We start from the raw sequence: 15490 nt of genomic DNA on the forward strand, positions 1-15490 counted from the left end.
GCTTTGGGATTGGAGGTTAGTTTTAGTCTAATGACTAGAGTTAGGGGTTGGAGTTAGGGTCTTGTGGTTAGGTCTAGGGACTTTTACATGATTAAGTTTTTTATTTTGACATACTGTAAAAAAAACAAAGGAATGAAAAATATGATGTTTAATATGAATAACCAATACCGGAGTACTATTAGCCTGAGTAGGAAGAGGATAAAAGGGTAACATTTACGTTTAGCATTACAGGTACGGGGTTGGGGATTAGGTTTTGAGATTCGGAGTTAGTATGACAGTTAAAGGTGGTTTGTTTGGATGAGTGGGTTTGGGGCTGCTGGACTAGGGATGGGGAATGGTTATGGTTGGGTTAGGGTTCCGTTTAGGTGGTTTAGGTAGTAATGAGGTTAGTTTTATGGTTAGGGGTTAGGATTAAGGTTTGGCGAAGGGTTTTGGCAGAAGTGGGCATTTCAAAAAATGTTGCTGGTCCGTCACTTGTCATCCGTCAGCAGCCAGGGTACCCGTTTGTCAGTCAGTCATTTTTCCTGATGAACCAAATTGTAATCGTCAGATCGCCAGTCAGTTAAATCCGTCAGTTATTCCGTCAGATGTCCGTCAGTCCATCCTCCCACTTCCCACCCCGCAAAAAACGTCAGCAAAACGGGCGTCCATCGATGACAGTAGTGACGATTACACTGACGGACGAAATAAACAACGCTATGATAATAATCGAACCCTGTAACCTTTATTTCTATTTCCGTTGCGTGTGTGCGTACCTCTCGCTATCCTGAGCACCCTCATGATCCTGATGATGGTTGGATTGATGGGTAAGGAGGCGTTGATCTCAATCTCTTCTAACGTGATGCCCATCACAGACAGCAACACAATGGCCAGGTCCAACTGGTTCCATCTGCACGCAAACACACGCGCGCGCACACACACACACACGCCTGTCACCGTCGGCAGAAGTAGCGGCAGCAAGTGAATTGCGAGTGTCATCAAGGTTTCGGGGCTGAGGAGCGCTCTATGTTATGTTAATTCCCCAATGAATATTAATGCTAACTTTACGCATCATTTGCATGATTCTCCCACCAGTAGCATCGCACCTGAGGGCCGATTCTCCCCTCATGAATATTTCTGCCGGGACGGCGCGATGACCGTCAATTCCGCCGAGGACCTAAGACCGCTGACCTCGTTATCATTTACTTCCTCCTTTGAGTCAGGGTTTTTTTAATGAAATAAGTCCAAGACAGAATTAGATGGGTTAAGGTCTTTTTTTTTTTTTTTTTTTTTACATGTGTATTTTACAAATGTTATCTAAAACATTACCTGGGCATTTTCTGGAAAGTGGTTAGTGGTCAAGTGTTAATGTCAAGTGGTCAGGGTTAGGTAAGATGACCAGCAAAGGTTTGGGCTATGTCATTTGGGTTAGCGATAAGGCATATTTGGTACCTACTTGCCGGCTCATGGTCGGGTCCTCTTTAATTATTGGCACTCCTGGTTAAAATGTGTTAATTGGATTGGATGTGGATTTTTTTTATTTTTTTTGGTCCTATTTCATGTAGAAAAAAATCACATCTTAATCAGGGGTGCCCTTAATTATGGAGGGCAGTGTATCGAAAAAGTTGCCATTATCTCATTCACTGCCAAGGACATATTTATTCGTCTTTTCATAGCCATTTAATCCCAGGAATTCCTTTTTTTTTTTTTTTTTTTTTTTTATCAAACGTTAGGGTAAAAGAGGGTCTGAAAATGTCTGGCAGTGAATGAGTGAACAGGCAGTGCCAAAGAGGCTGCTAAAACGAGTGCGCAAAACACAGTCCAATCAAACAGATATGAGGTGTAGCATCCGAGTAAATAAGTAAAAAGCAATCACAAAAAACCTGACTTTCTTTAGGGGAAGTCAATTCCCTGCCAAATTATGAAATGGAGTAAATGTTTCCTCGGACCAGATGTTATCTCTGGCGAGGAGATAACGTAGTGCAGACGCACGGTGTAAACACCCTCAAATCCAGAGAAACCCAGAACACATAACCCTAAAAAACATGACAATAATGCAGTATCAAATATGAAAAAAAATGAGTATTGTCACAGATGGATGCAAAGGGGAGTAGACTGAAAGTAAAAAGCTTCCTTCAGCGCATCTATCTACCTTTCTAAAAATGGAGCAGCAGATGTAGTATTAAATATTTCCTCAGTGGGAACTGCTGAAGTAATATGCAGCAGCAGCTGCTCCACGCGGCGCCCGCGCTGGACGGAAAAGGACTCTGCTGTTATTGATATCCATTAAATTCTATTTTTTGCACCTGCACAGCTTTAACGTGGGTGTAAAAATATAGATTATTTCAAAAAAAAAAAAAAGAAAAAAAAGAAAAAAAACCCCACAAATGTCACCACCAGTTTGTTTCCCGACTGAGGAAGACATTTTGGTCCGAATGGATTAGTCACGCATGGACAAATGTGGCTTTTAAACATCAAACTCTGAATGTGAAAAACAAATGCAAAAACAAATTAAAGCAGCGAGCACCCCCGCAAAAGTCAAGGGATCTGAGGATTAGAGTTTTGTGTTTCGTGGCGACTCATCAAATTTCATCGCCATGTTCTGCCCACACTCAATGACAAACGCTAAAAATCTTCGCAATCTGGTGCTGCCCATCTTTCTATATTCAAATTAGGTAGCAATCGGATCAAACCTTTTTGAAGGGAACCTGAGAATGCTCCAAATGTAAGAAAATGGCAAAGTTTCTGTGACTTTTTTTGTGGGTCTATTCATGATAGACGTTTCAAGTCGCGTGTTGTTCTTGGCAAATCATCAAACTCCATCAGCATTCTGGGCCCACACACTGACTAATTCTCAAATTCTTCCCTATTTAGCATCACCCATCTGCAGCAGTCGTAGCAACCAAAAAACGAAGAGTTTTTGAAGGATGCCGGAAATGTTCCAAAAAGAGCTGCCTCAAACGAAAAGGGTATATTTCCACCGTTTTCGAAATGTCTTCGTTAGACTTTTTTGTGGGTCTGCCCGTAATAGACACGTTTATGAAATTTCATGAAGCTATGTGTAGCTGGCTTAGTTGACAGAATTTTTCCTTGGCCGAAATAGGATAAGTTTGTAATTGGACGGACCTCTGGAAATGACTAAAACAATTTTCTGTGTTTTTTTCAGGCATGACTTCTTGAGACTTTTTGGTGGGTCTGCCCATGTTAAACAAGCTTATCAAATTTCATGACGCTACGTGAAACTGCCTTCGTTGACTGAATTTTTCTTCCGACGATCTAGGACAAGTGTGTTTTTGAAGGACCTTTCAAAATGGCAAAAACATTTTTCTGTGTTTTTTCAGGCCTGACCTCTTGAGACTTTTTGGTGGGTCTGCCGATGATAGACAAGCTTATCAAATTTCATGACGCTATGTGAAACTGGCTTTGTTGACTGAATTTTTCTTCCGACGATCTAGGACGACTTTGTCTTTGAAGGACCTCTGGAAATGGGCAAATGATTTTGTGGGTCTACTCGTGATCCAAATGTCATGTTGCTAAGTGAATTTTCCAAACATTCCCCTGTGGCATCAGCGCTCTTCTCATACCTGTCCTTGAAGAAACGTCGAAATCCAAAGGCAACCAGCTTCAGAGTCGCTTCAATGACGAAGGTGGACGTAAAGAAGTAGTTGCAGTACTTCAGCGCCGTCTCTAGAGACTAAGACAAACAAGACACTTTTCGAGACGAGTGCTGCTACTATAATGAGCGACTCGCGGGACCGTCAAATAGCAGGGCCCGAAACGCCGGCCAATCACAGTCGTTGAATTGTATATGAATACGTCCTGAAATAAATACTGATATCAATACATTTTTAAAAAATAATTGTGATTATTTTATTGACAAAAATATGAAAATCATGAATTCGATTGCACATGAATTAAAGTGCTGCAAAAATAAAATTGAACATAATCAATAGTCATTTGTATAAAAAACAATGTTGCATGAGGGTTTTAAAAATATTTAATGGTATTTCTATTTATGTAATCATTTTCAAAAATATTTGACAGATTTATACATTTTATTTGAATGACATTTTATGGCATTCTTTTCAACTTCATTATTTGGCTTTATTAATTATATTTAATGACCCTTTAATGGCATTTCTTTACTTATTTTATGTATTTGTTCTTACATTTATTAAATTACATTTGATTTATTTCACAGCATTTTTTTTTTATTTAAGGACTTACATGTATTGAATTGCTGTTTTATTTTTATTTGATTTGAAATAATAATGTACTAAATACTATCAGTATCATTACTTCTTCGTTATTATTCAACCAATTGCCATCAATTTGATTCATGCAATTCAATTTCACACATTAATCGTCTATTTAATTGGCTTCATATTTATTCATATAGTTTGCCATTTTATGTGGCGCAACACCAACGGTTGTAAACATTGTTTACACCCAAGGCTTATTAGGCATGCTCGATATGAATGTTAAATACATTCCATTACATGTCTGTTATATACACAAGATCGATTACCTGAGGCTGGCTATAGTGCTCGAGTGACATGGTGATGACGTTAATGCAGATAATGAAGGTGATGACCAAGTCCAGGTAGTGGCTGGTGCACAAGGTATGGATGGCCAGTCGCGCCGGGCCATACGAGGCGTAGTAAGGAAGCTTCTGGGCCTCTGCACACAAAATATTTCAAATGCTACATTTAAGGAGGCAGGGAATTTTACTGCATATGTAAAATTGGTATTCTTAATATGCCCCATAGTGGATTCGCAAATAGCCAATATTTGGGAATCCGTCCACAAGAAGCCCCATCTTTTTGTGTATTGACTTCAAATTCATCGGAAATGGGGACGCTATTAGCATTAGCATGGCATTTATTGTTTTTCCTCTGTGTTTTCTCACTGCGCCTCTTCTTCTCCATGCGTCGCTGGCGCTTCTCCTCGCGCCGCCTGGCCTCCTCCACCTCCTGGTGTTGCCGACACTTGTGGAAGTTCTCCACCACCACGCCCACAAACATGTTGAGCACAAAGAAGCTGACGATGAGCAGGAAAGAGATGAAGTAGAGAAGCATCCACGGGTTGTTGTTGATCAGCGGCTGTAAGTGGGGACGACAATGACAAGTGGAGGAACAAGGTTAAAGCCGAAGTCAACCCAAACATCTTTTTTTTCAAGAATATGTTCCCAGCAGGCCCACCAGTTGAAACGAGGCATTCTGAGAGCTCAGGGAACGACCAATCACAGCTCAAACGGGTTAGCTGTCGTTGTGAGCAGTTGTGATGTCATTTTCAGTCAACAGAAGTGACAAAATGGCCGCCCCCACAGATGCGTAAAAACGGGTGGATTAACACTTATCCCGCAAACACAATATTTATCAGAATGCCTTGTTTCACCTAATGGGCTTGCATAGAACATATTCTTGAAAAAAAAAATGTTTGCATTGACTTGAGGAAGTCAACCCTCAAAAGTTATTTGGAATAATATGTTCTATGCACCTTCACTAGTCTAAACCTGGCCTTCTAATTAATATTGCCTTTGTTGAATATGAGTTAAGCAGCTAAATCCACTCCCTCCATCTCAGGGGGCGGCCATTTTGTCCCTTCTGTCGACTGAAAATGACATCGCAGTTGCGTAGGTAACGACCAATCACAGCTCACCTGTTTTCTGAAGCTGAGCCATGATTGGTTGTTATCTGAGCCCCCGAACAACTGCCATGTCATTTTCAGTCGACACAACTTGTCTAAAACCAACATTTCTATTCTTTGACTTTCAACTCAGCCTGAGACTAGGCATTGTTTGAGTGTTCTATTGTGTTTACTGTTTATATGTTATTCATTTATTCGATTCAATTTTATAATACCTTATATAAATCAATATATAATAAGATGTCTTTTTTTTTTTTCCATTACACAAAAATCAGTGCCAGAGCCTGCTCTACCTCTTGGGTTCGAGCCTTAATCTGTGAATTTAACCACTAACACTTGCACGAGCATCATTAAGATTTAACCTTAATTGTTCACGGTAACCCCTGATATTTTATTCATATAGTGCTCAATATGAACCATATACTCAGGTGTTCCTCATACAGTGTCCAGTGTGGGTGTACCTTGAAAGATCATGCTGCATAATATGCTATCCCATTTCACTTCATCTTTTGAAAAGTCAGATCACTGTCTGGTTTCTATAGAAGTGTCAGCCAATTATCTAAAGCTAAGCAGCCGGTTCTGCACACACACACACACACACACACACACCAAAAAAAAAAAAAAAAAAAAACATATTCTGTCCAAAAATATAATTTATGAGTGTATAATACATCCGGAAGATTGGAAAAGTAGCAGGTAAAAGTTATTACTTGCCGCCCTTACCAGACAACAATCACGGTTCAAGTGTCACAAAAAAGCAGCAGCCGCGCAATTGTGTGGGAAAGAGCTGAAAGCTAAAATTGGATTCATCTCTTTTTTTTTCCCCTTCTTTTTTCCCTCCCCATGGCGACGTGACGGAATCATCCGGAAGAAAGGAGAAAGTCTCCCTGTAGTAGATTACTTAATGGCCTTGAAATGAAATGAAAGCAACTGCAAGGGAGAATCTCTTCACGTCAGCTGACACATCGAGTGTGCGCGCCCGCGGGCAATATAATGTTCCATGCAAAAAAAAAACAAAAAAACAAAAAAATGTCGACACTTGAGTTGAGGACAAAAAAAGTTGATGCGGTGAACAAATGTGTTGCACCTCCAGGGAAATTTGGTAAGAGTTTGTTAGGTTCACATTTTGGTGGCTCGTCGGAAAGACAAGGAGATCATTTGGATCCCGCTTCTTAAACCAAATGTTGCGGCATTATGGTTGCGTGGTATACTCTCTTGCCACTACAAACATAAAGAGCCTTGTCAACATAACATACAATTGTTTACAGTGTCCATTGGATCCCACTTCTGACATCAAATGATGTGGCGAGTCTGTGTCTGACCCTGCAGTGTAGCTACATAAGTTAGCCAACATATTATCCTGTTGGTCACTCCTCTAGATGCCACTTCTGACACCAAATGTGGCCTATAGCGACCCCATCCCATCTGCTATGTTTGTATGGTTAATATTAAAGGCCACTTCTAATGCCCAATGTGGTAGAAAAGGTCTTCTAATGTGCTAGCTGCTGTTACAAACACAAGGAGTGTCCAATTCCACTTCTGACACCAATTGTAGTGGAATATCCCAATTAGACTGTCTGAAGTTCTTGTGTAGCACAATAAAATTATTCTGATATTTGCTTCCACGAAAGCTGTCGTCCTGATCGGCGATCCTCTGGATCCCACTTCTTTCTCCAAATGATACAGCAAAAGGTGACTCGTGTAGGCAAATAAGTGCAAATAACCAAATATGTGCCCCCGACTGCCCGGTTGGTCAATCTTTGGAGCATACTTCTGACACCAAAGCAAGTGAACTCCTTGGAGGAAGCGTGTTACCTGCTGGTCGATGCCCACCGCATCCAATCCGTGATACATGATGTTCACCCATCCGTCTTTGGAGGCCAGCACAAACAAGGACATCAGCGCCTTTGGGAGGTTTACGCAAAACGACATATGGGACGAAGGCATTGGGACAAAGTTCATCCACCAATCGATTAGGGGCACTTTGTACCTGGCCCAGGTTGTCAAAGTTATATTTGTGATGCACCCATCGGTAGTTGGCGGCCAGGCAGTCGGACTTGTTGGTGATGTTCTTCACGTCGAGCCCCACGCAGTAGTAGAACTTGCCTTTGAACAGCTGCACGCACGCACGCACGCACGCACACACACACACACAAGAGTATCTCCGTCAAGGCACTTGTTGTCGCGATATGCTTTTCTGAAGTGCTTCCATAATTAGCACCCGATGCAGCTCCAGCGCGCACATGAAAGCGTCTGACAGCGCGAGTTGTTGACAGCCTGCTTTTCCCTCGTGAGGAAAATTGTCATTCACCAGTGTTGCATGATGGGAACGCTGAGAACAATGTGAGGCTTTAGGAGGATGGTGCGGGAGAAATGCAACTTTGCATTGATGAAAACCGAGTATGAAGAGAGATGTTTGATAAGGGCTTCAAAAAGTAGTAAACATAAGACAAGACCAAGACTGAGACTAAACCAAACCTCACGATCCCTACCCATAATCATCTACAAGCACCCTAATCCAAACACTAAAACTAAACCTTAACCGCCATAATCTTAACCCTGTAAATGGACCTTACGCCACAAGAGCAAACCTCGACACTAACCCTAAAACCTACCAAACTTTAACCATACCCTTAACCCGCAGACTTATCACATTTTCTAACGCTAACCCAAACAGCTAACGCTAACCCCTAAACATGAATCTTAGCAGCAACACACTCTCTAACCCCAAACACCAACATCGCCTCTACAACCCTTAAAACTAACTCACCCTAACCCTTAAAATTGTAACTAACCGAAACACCTTACACTCCTCCTGTTAAAAATAACACAATTTGGGGTCAAAAAGTCCACTACTTGGGTCAATTCGACCCAACTTTCTCTGGGTTGTTTTCTGCAACAGCAACTCCAAAAACGGGTAGTTTTGTACAAAACCACCCCCAAAACGGGGCTGTTTTGTACAAAACAACGCAAGGAGGTGGGTCAAATGGACCCAATTTGTGGATTGGTCCATTTTCGACCCAAAATGGTGTTATTTTTAACACTTACACTTCACCCTCACCCAAAAAACAAACCCACAGCCTTCTTTTAACGGTTAGAGGACCTCACCTCAAATACCCAACACTCCGCCTCCACCTAACACCCTAAGCCATAAACCTAACCCAAACCCCCACCCCTCACATTTACCCTAACCCAAAACACCAACACGAACTGAGCAACCCCTGATCCAACCCTAAAGCCAAACTCACAGCCCTAACCTTAACTGTAACTCCAACCCCAAAACCTACAAACTACCACTAACCCTCCCCCAAACAGTCACCCCCAACACTACAACCCAACTCTGACCCTAAAACCTAACTCTATCCCCTAACCCAATCGTTAACCGTTAAAAGCCGTTCACCTGAACTCCGAGAATTCCAAAGATGATGAAGAAGGCACAGCAGATGAGGACGATATTGCCGATGGGCTTGAGGGAGGTAATGAGGGTCTCCACCACAAGCTTCAGACCCGGAGCTCTGCTGATGACCCTGCCAGAAGACGGAGTGAAAAAAAAAAAAAAAAAAAAAGATAAAGCAATAGAACCGTTGTTACAGTTTTAGGTTTAAGATACACAGGGAGGTTGTTGTCCCAACCCCCCGCAACCGACCTGAGGGGCCGCAAAGTCCGCAATAGCCTGAGGACGCGGAGCACGCCGAGGATTTTAGCGCCGCCCGCCATGGACACCACGATGTCGATGAGCGACACAAAGACCAGGAAGCCGTCCAGAATGTTCCAGCTGCTCCGCAGGTAGGCCGTCTCGCCCAGGTACAGCCCCATGGACACCACCTGTGGAGATGAGAGGCGCAAAGAAGATGAGGAGACGTTGAAGAAGCGCACAGGACGCGCAGCGGGGGGCTCTCATGCTCACGTCTTCTTTCAATATTAGCCACAATTTTTCTTCCCATTTAGCCGCGCCGATGTTTTTTATTTTTTTTTTGTTTCATGCTCCTCGATGATGGACGCAGAGCAGCTCACGTCGGGGGAGTTTGAAAGAGACATGAAAGCGCAGCCTACCTTCTTCATATGCAGCACTTTGGGGTTCTAGGGAGCTTTTTAGCAAAATCACCAAAACTTTGCTGTGCCAGGCTCTGCCCACATCCTATGATGGGGAAACTCCAAATCTTCGCAATTTACTGTTGCATAGCTGCCTAGTAGACCCAGTTTGGATTTTGGGGGGCACGTTAGCAGGGATTCGCTTCGGTAAGGGGGGGCAGGGAGTGAGCCCCGCCTCCATGCGTGAGTACTTGACACCCCAGACGTTTGGTTTCTTGAACTTGTTTCTACTGCCACATGGTAATTTACATACTGTGCAGGTTACAATTTGATTCGGAACACATTTTTGTCCAAAAATACAATGCATTTTGATTTAGAGACATTAAGGAATCATTTGTTGTTGGCTATCCATTTCACTTCTGCCTGCAGTTCCTCATTTATTGGACTCGCTCAAAGTGTGTCCATTGTTATTTCTGCCGTGTAGATTGTCGAATAGTCCGCATAAATAAAATCTTAGTTTTTTTCTTTAAGATGAATGGTAGCTCATCAGTAAATATTGAGAAAAGCGATGGGCCCGGACAATTTCCCCGTGGTACCCCGCAATCAATCGTTTGTGCCAAACCCCCAATAAAAGAGGCCCTCTGTTTCCGGATTGTCGGATAGCATTTGTAGTAAAACCCATAAGATTCCGATTTCTAAAACAACGATATCTGATCAATGATGTCAAAGGCTGCACTGGAATCTAGTCGTATGCCTAATGTCAATTTCTCGGAGCCATTCGTCATCCATTTGAGCGAGCGCTGTTGTGGTGGAATGCTGCTCCCCGTTGGCATGTTGCTAGCGTGTGCTCGGCAACGAAAAGTAATACAACGTACTGTATTTCGCTTAAAAGCAATTCGCTCCGAGATTTGACTCAGAGCAGTCGCAAGCTCATTGGTCTGTTACGAGAGCCACAAGAATGATACAGTAGGATTCTTAGGTAGTGGAATAATTCCAAGCCTGAGGACACTTTTCCCAACTGAAGCTCAAAACATGCCAACCCGGAATAGCAATCAAGTTTGCTACTAATCTAATTTAATAACCATGTTATCTACATCAGCTGATTTGTCACGGCCTGTCATGATGTGATCATTTTATCAGGACATATGATTGAGTGTTATTCACTTGGCTCATCACTGAGACTATGTGTTGGGGCGCTGGATAACTGATCGCACAAATACAATACATAATCTTAACCATCAATGCCTTTGTTGGCAAACCCGAGCCCTTCCTCTATTATGGCGCACCTGCAGAATGGGATGTGGAGGCGCCTTGTTGGCTGTGAAGCCTGCCCTCTACAGGTGGACTGTAATGTGACCCCAACACTCACCACTCCACCTCCACATGTAGTATGAATGTTTGCTCAGGTTATTTTTTTTTCCAAATCCAGACCGTGCTACCTCAATATGGGTTGTGTTTTTTTTCCCCCACTCACCCTCCCGTATATTTTCACATGCGAAAACAGGAAAACTGTTAAACGTCTGTTTCCCCTCCCCCCTCCCCCGATGGTCATTTTTTTCTCCTGTCCCTTTGACAGGTTGTGTCTGTTCCATTTCGTTGCAAGGACTACTTTTGGTCAGATGTTGGCCACGTCAATTGACCAGATTTTATTTTACCCGGCACAGGTACATGCATGGCATGCTGTTCCGGTTGCAGTAAAAAAAAAAAGAAAAAAAAAAAAAAACACACACGTTCCACAGACGGCACCGTATTCTTTTCATCCCAGCTTTCTTCCCGAGCTCATGCAGACATCCAGGCCATGTTGCAAATCCATCAACATTTAGCTCACACGACAAAGGCGAGGAATAAGAATATCCTGTGGAGGAATGCGGGCATCCCGGCGGGCGGGATGAAGACTGTGACGGGAAAGCGGTCGGGGGGGAAAAAGACGAGGTTGGAAGATAAAGGCTTTTGTGAGATGTTTCGGAGGGGCGTCATTTGACACCTGCCAACGCTTGCTTGCTAAAAAACACAACGCTGCCTACTTTCTCGAGGGGAAACAAAGAGAATTGCGGAAAAGGACGAGTAATTCTGTCAGGAGGTTTTTCGGGAAACAACAGCCAAAACTTTTTTTTTTTTTGTGAAGTACATGTTGGAACTCTAGCGCCACAACCACATGGTCTGAAATACACAACACATATTATTACAAGAGCTCAGTTCTCGAACCATTAACACATTTTGCTTTGGCTTGCGGATGTGTTAAAACTTTTAACGCTCCCTTGAGCTTCTTTCTACGCCTTTTCTTTGCTTTTGCACTTGAAAGAAAAGAAAACGCAAAGAAAAATGCCGGAGAACTTCTTTTATTTCATCTTGATGAATTTCTGTCTTCAAAGGGAAGTAAATGTGGTCCCACTGTTTCTAATTAGAAGCCTGTGTTCAAGGTTGCACGGATCAGTTTGCAGTCTGTGTGTGTGTGTGCGTGTGTTTGCGTGTGTGTTTATAGAAACATTAGCTTAGCTTTGTGTGTGCAGAAATTGAAGTCAATGCAATGGAAACACGCCCTACTATGTGGGCAGGAGAAAGTGGATAGATAGGTCTGAAAATGGCAGGAGAGGAGGTTGGTCGGTAGGTTGGATGGGGGGAAAAAAAGGCAGGTAAGTAAAACGCATTTCTATCGATTAGAACAAATTGTAGGTAGGTGGGAAGAGAAGAAAGGAAAATGGGTAGGTAAGGGATGGGCGACTGCATGTGGCCCCCGCCAACACTTGGAGTGGCCTCGAGATTAATGAAAAAAAACAATTGCAAGGGGCATTATAAATGATAAACAATCCTCTAATACGGGTCGCACATATTTTAAGTTGCGATATCACCACTGACCACCAGATGGCAGACATGGTTTGGTGGCACTCGCACCGGGTCTTATACTGCCCTATACTATGACGTGAGTAAGCCCAATTACGGATTATGTTTGCGGATTTTGAACGACATCCGGGAAAAACAGAGTTCCTGAATAATATTACAATTTTCAATGAGTTGATTTTTGTGAAAAAAAATACACAAAACGAGTTCTTGCACTTAAGTCGGTCGAATGTTCGGCCTTTAATGGTCATTTTGGTGCACTAGAGCCGTGTGTGATTTTGACCTTTTTTTTTCCATTTTTCAAACCCTTGACTTGTCGAAGGCTGGATCTTTCATACGTGCAGCATGCAATATATTAAGATACTGTGATGTACATTGGTTCCGTAAAAAACTGATTTGAACATATTTAGTCCAAATTTAAACAGGCGGTTAGGAAAAACCGGCGGGTAAAAAAAACATAGGAAGGACAAATAAATAGGTAGAATGGATGAACAGGTCCCACATTCCAAAAACGCGCATGATAGGTTCAATGACGAGTCGAAATTGTCTGTAGTTGTGAATGTGAGTGATTGTTTGTCTATTTGTGCCTGCGTTTGGCTGGCCGGCAGTTCAGGGTGTACCCAACTTCTTGCCCAAAGATAAGCTGGGATAGGCTCCAGCATGCCCGCGACCCCAATGAGGTGCGGTTCACAGAATGGGTGGAACAGGTATCTAAAAAAACAAAAAAAGTTTATATATGTAGGCAGGCGGACAGCAGGGGATCTTCCTAGCGACCATTTGAGCAAACCACCGCCTGGAGCACCTTCGAAAGCTAACAACAACAGGAGCTCGCCTCGTTGCGTTACAAAATGGAGGCGGCGTTAAAACCGAGCAACCTCAAAGGGGAAAAGATAAGATGCAAAAAAAAAAACCACAAAAAAAAAAACCACGCATAGGGAAATAGTCATCAAAAGGGCAAAAACATGCGAGGTACGAACATACTTAGAACCCGGTTGAAACATGTGAACTCTGCCTCACCTCCCACTAGGGTGAACATCTACGACGAGGAATTAGCACCCACGAAATGAGGGCTCTTGATAATGAATGAATAATAGATAACAGTGCATTTCCTGGGCGTCGGCTTGGCAGATTAAAGAGTGTTTGCATAGATGGGAGGTCCATCAGTAACCGGGAGAAGCTAAAGAGCCCACTAATAAATTTGATTATCTCACCACTAACGGCCGGGCGTTTGAGGAGAAAAATTTCGATGAGGAGACCAGGAGGGACGTTTCTTACCTTGAGGGTCATCTCGGCCACAAAGATGGCGGTAAAGACATAGTTGGAAATGGTGAGGAGAAGCCTTTCCTGGAACACAGGTTGGAAAAATAGGTCGGAAATATAAGTAGGAAAGATAAAGGAAAAGTAGGTTGGGTGTTAAAAGTAGGGTGGTACATACAGTCACGGGGGGGGGGAAAAAATCCTTAATGTTTTGTTCATTTTAATGCCTGGTACCCCAAAAGGGATAATACTTGAACAATACAATAAACATGACAAAATATAGCTGATTTCATAATATTTTATATCCTCGTTGACATGCTTATGCTTGAGTGTACTCTTAATGATTTTTTTTTTTTTTTTTTTTTTTTTGAAAAATGTTTAGTATAATTTCACTTGTATCATAAATGCAAGTATTTTTTTTGTTATTAATTTTTTATTTGGGAAAGGGTACAGCAAAATTAAAATATTGATTTCCAGCATCCAACTTTTTTTTTTTTTGTAGAATCTTAGTGATTTGGTTACTTAAAAAAACAAAAACAAATGCCCTTTAGTTGGGGCATTCATTAAAAAAAAAAAAAAAAGAAACAAAACACAAAAGAAACAAGGATGGTCACATTTTTTTCCCCCGTCGCTGTATGTGGAAGGTTACATGGAAAAATAGGTAGAAAAGTAGGTCAGAAAAATAGATTGGTCAGTAGGTAGATACACTCTTCGAACTGCTTGGTTACAAGTAACCCAAATTGGGTGAAATAGCTAACCCAGTGCTGGGTCCAAAAGGGGCAGAGCCAATGCTGGGTTATTTATACCCAGCGCATTGGGTTGACTCAGTAGGTTGGGTCAGGATTTCGATCCAGGAAGGGGTTAAAAACGAAACATACTGATGAGTACATCTGCTGACAGAAATGGCATCTTAAATGAGTTCACGCGGCCTCTAAAAGGGCGCCAGTGACTGGTATTGGTGACGGGTATCGTCAGCCTTTGCGACGACTCCATACCTTGAAATATCGCCAGCATCGGCCCGGTACACTCGCCCAACCCAGCATCATACATTGCCCCCCTCGCCTAGCAAGCTCCGGGCGTCCAAAGTAATAAAGTAATCGCCGATCATAGTCAATCATGTTACCAGGCTGCCTTGGAGGATCCTGGGCCTCTCCAGAGCCACCGTGATGCAATTGAGGAAGATGAAAACCAGGACCACGTAGTCAAAGAGCTTGTGAGCAATGATGGACTGGCAGAGGGCTCTGAACCTGGCAGAAGAAAAACACAAGAGACCATGTAAGATTTGTTCCTTTAATAACATCCAAGACGACATCCGGGGGGGAGAGCGGTGGGGCGGGGGTGGGGGCGGGGGGATTCCGGCAATACTCGGTCATGCTATCTTTTACTGGAGGACGGGCAGAGTATATTCTGCATATTTTTGCATCTCGCATCGCCGGCTGTGTCTCATAAGATCGTTTCATTTGCTTTAAAGCTTGTCTGCGGGAAGTCTTATATTTAATGTTCCAAAGCAAAAGATTTAATTAGGCATAAAAAAAAGTCAATTAAATCCTTGAATCTGCCATTCAACGGTCTACAAAAAAGGGCCACAGATACAAAAAAAACATTCCAAAATTTTCTTTGCAAAGTATTTGTATTTCATGTAATTGTAATACATGTAAGAGAATCCTACCACGTTGCAATCATCGTGCCGTTATTGGCGTTGAGTGTACCGTGTCGTAATTTGAGTTTGAAGAAT

The 15490-nt window shown here is 42.5% G+C and overlaps 1 protein-coding gene across 2 annotated transcripts in view; it reads right to left on the reverse strand.

The window, feature by feature from the left end:
* cacna1ib (calcium voltage-gated channel subunit alpha1 Ib) overlaps nucleotides 1-15490 on the reverse strand; it is a 112890-nt gene that overhangs the window by 14019 nt on the left and 83381 nt on the right. For both annotated transcript variants that reach the window (XM_086032972.1, XM_086032971.1), the window contains exons 20-29: nucleotides 14879-15002; nucleotides 13774-13842; nucleotides 9275-9453; nucleotides 9029-9155; nucleotides 7619-7744; nucleotides 7444-7533; nucleotides 4889-5081; nucleotides 4508-4659; nucleotides 3564-3673; nucleotides 756-889 (exon numbers count right to left, since the gene is read on the reverse strand). In XM_086032972.1, the coding sequence (XP_085889098.1) occupies nucleotides 756-889; nucleotides 3564-3673; nucleotides 4508-4659; nucleotides 4889-5081; nucleotides 7444-7533; nucleotides 7619-7744; nucleotides 9029-9155; nucleotides 9275-9453; nucleotides 13774-13842; nucleotides 14879-15002 (1304 nt within the window). The remainder of the gene's footprint in view (nucleotides 1-755; nucleotides 890-3563; nucleotides 3674-4507; nucleotides 4660-4888; nucleotides 5082-7443; nucleotides 7534-7618; nucleotides 7745-9028; nucleotides 9156-9274; nucleotides 9454-13773; nucleotides 13843-14878; nucleotides 15003-15490) is intronic.

The sequence above is a fragment of the Filicampus tigris genome, chromosome 6 (assembly GCF_054856515.1).
Source record: "Filicampus tigris isolate MCC_2025a chromosome 6, RoL_Ftig_1.0, whole genome shotgun sequence".
Taxonomy (NCBI): Eukaryota; Metazoa; Chordata; class Actinopteri; order Syngnathiformes; family Syngnathidae; genus Filicampus; species Filicampus tigris.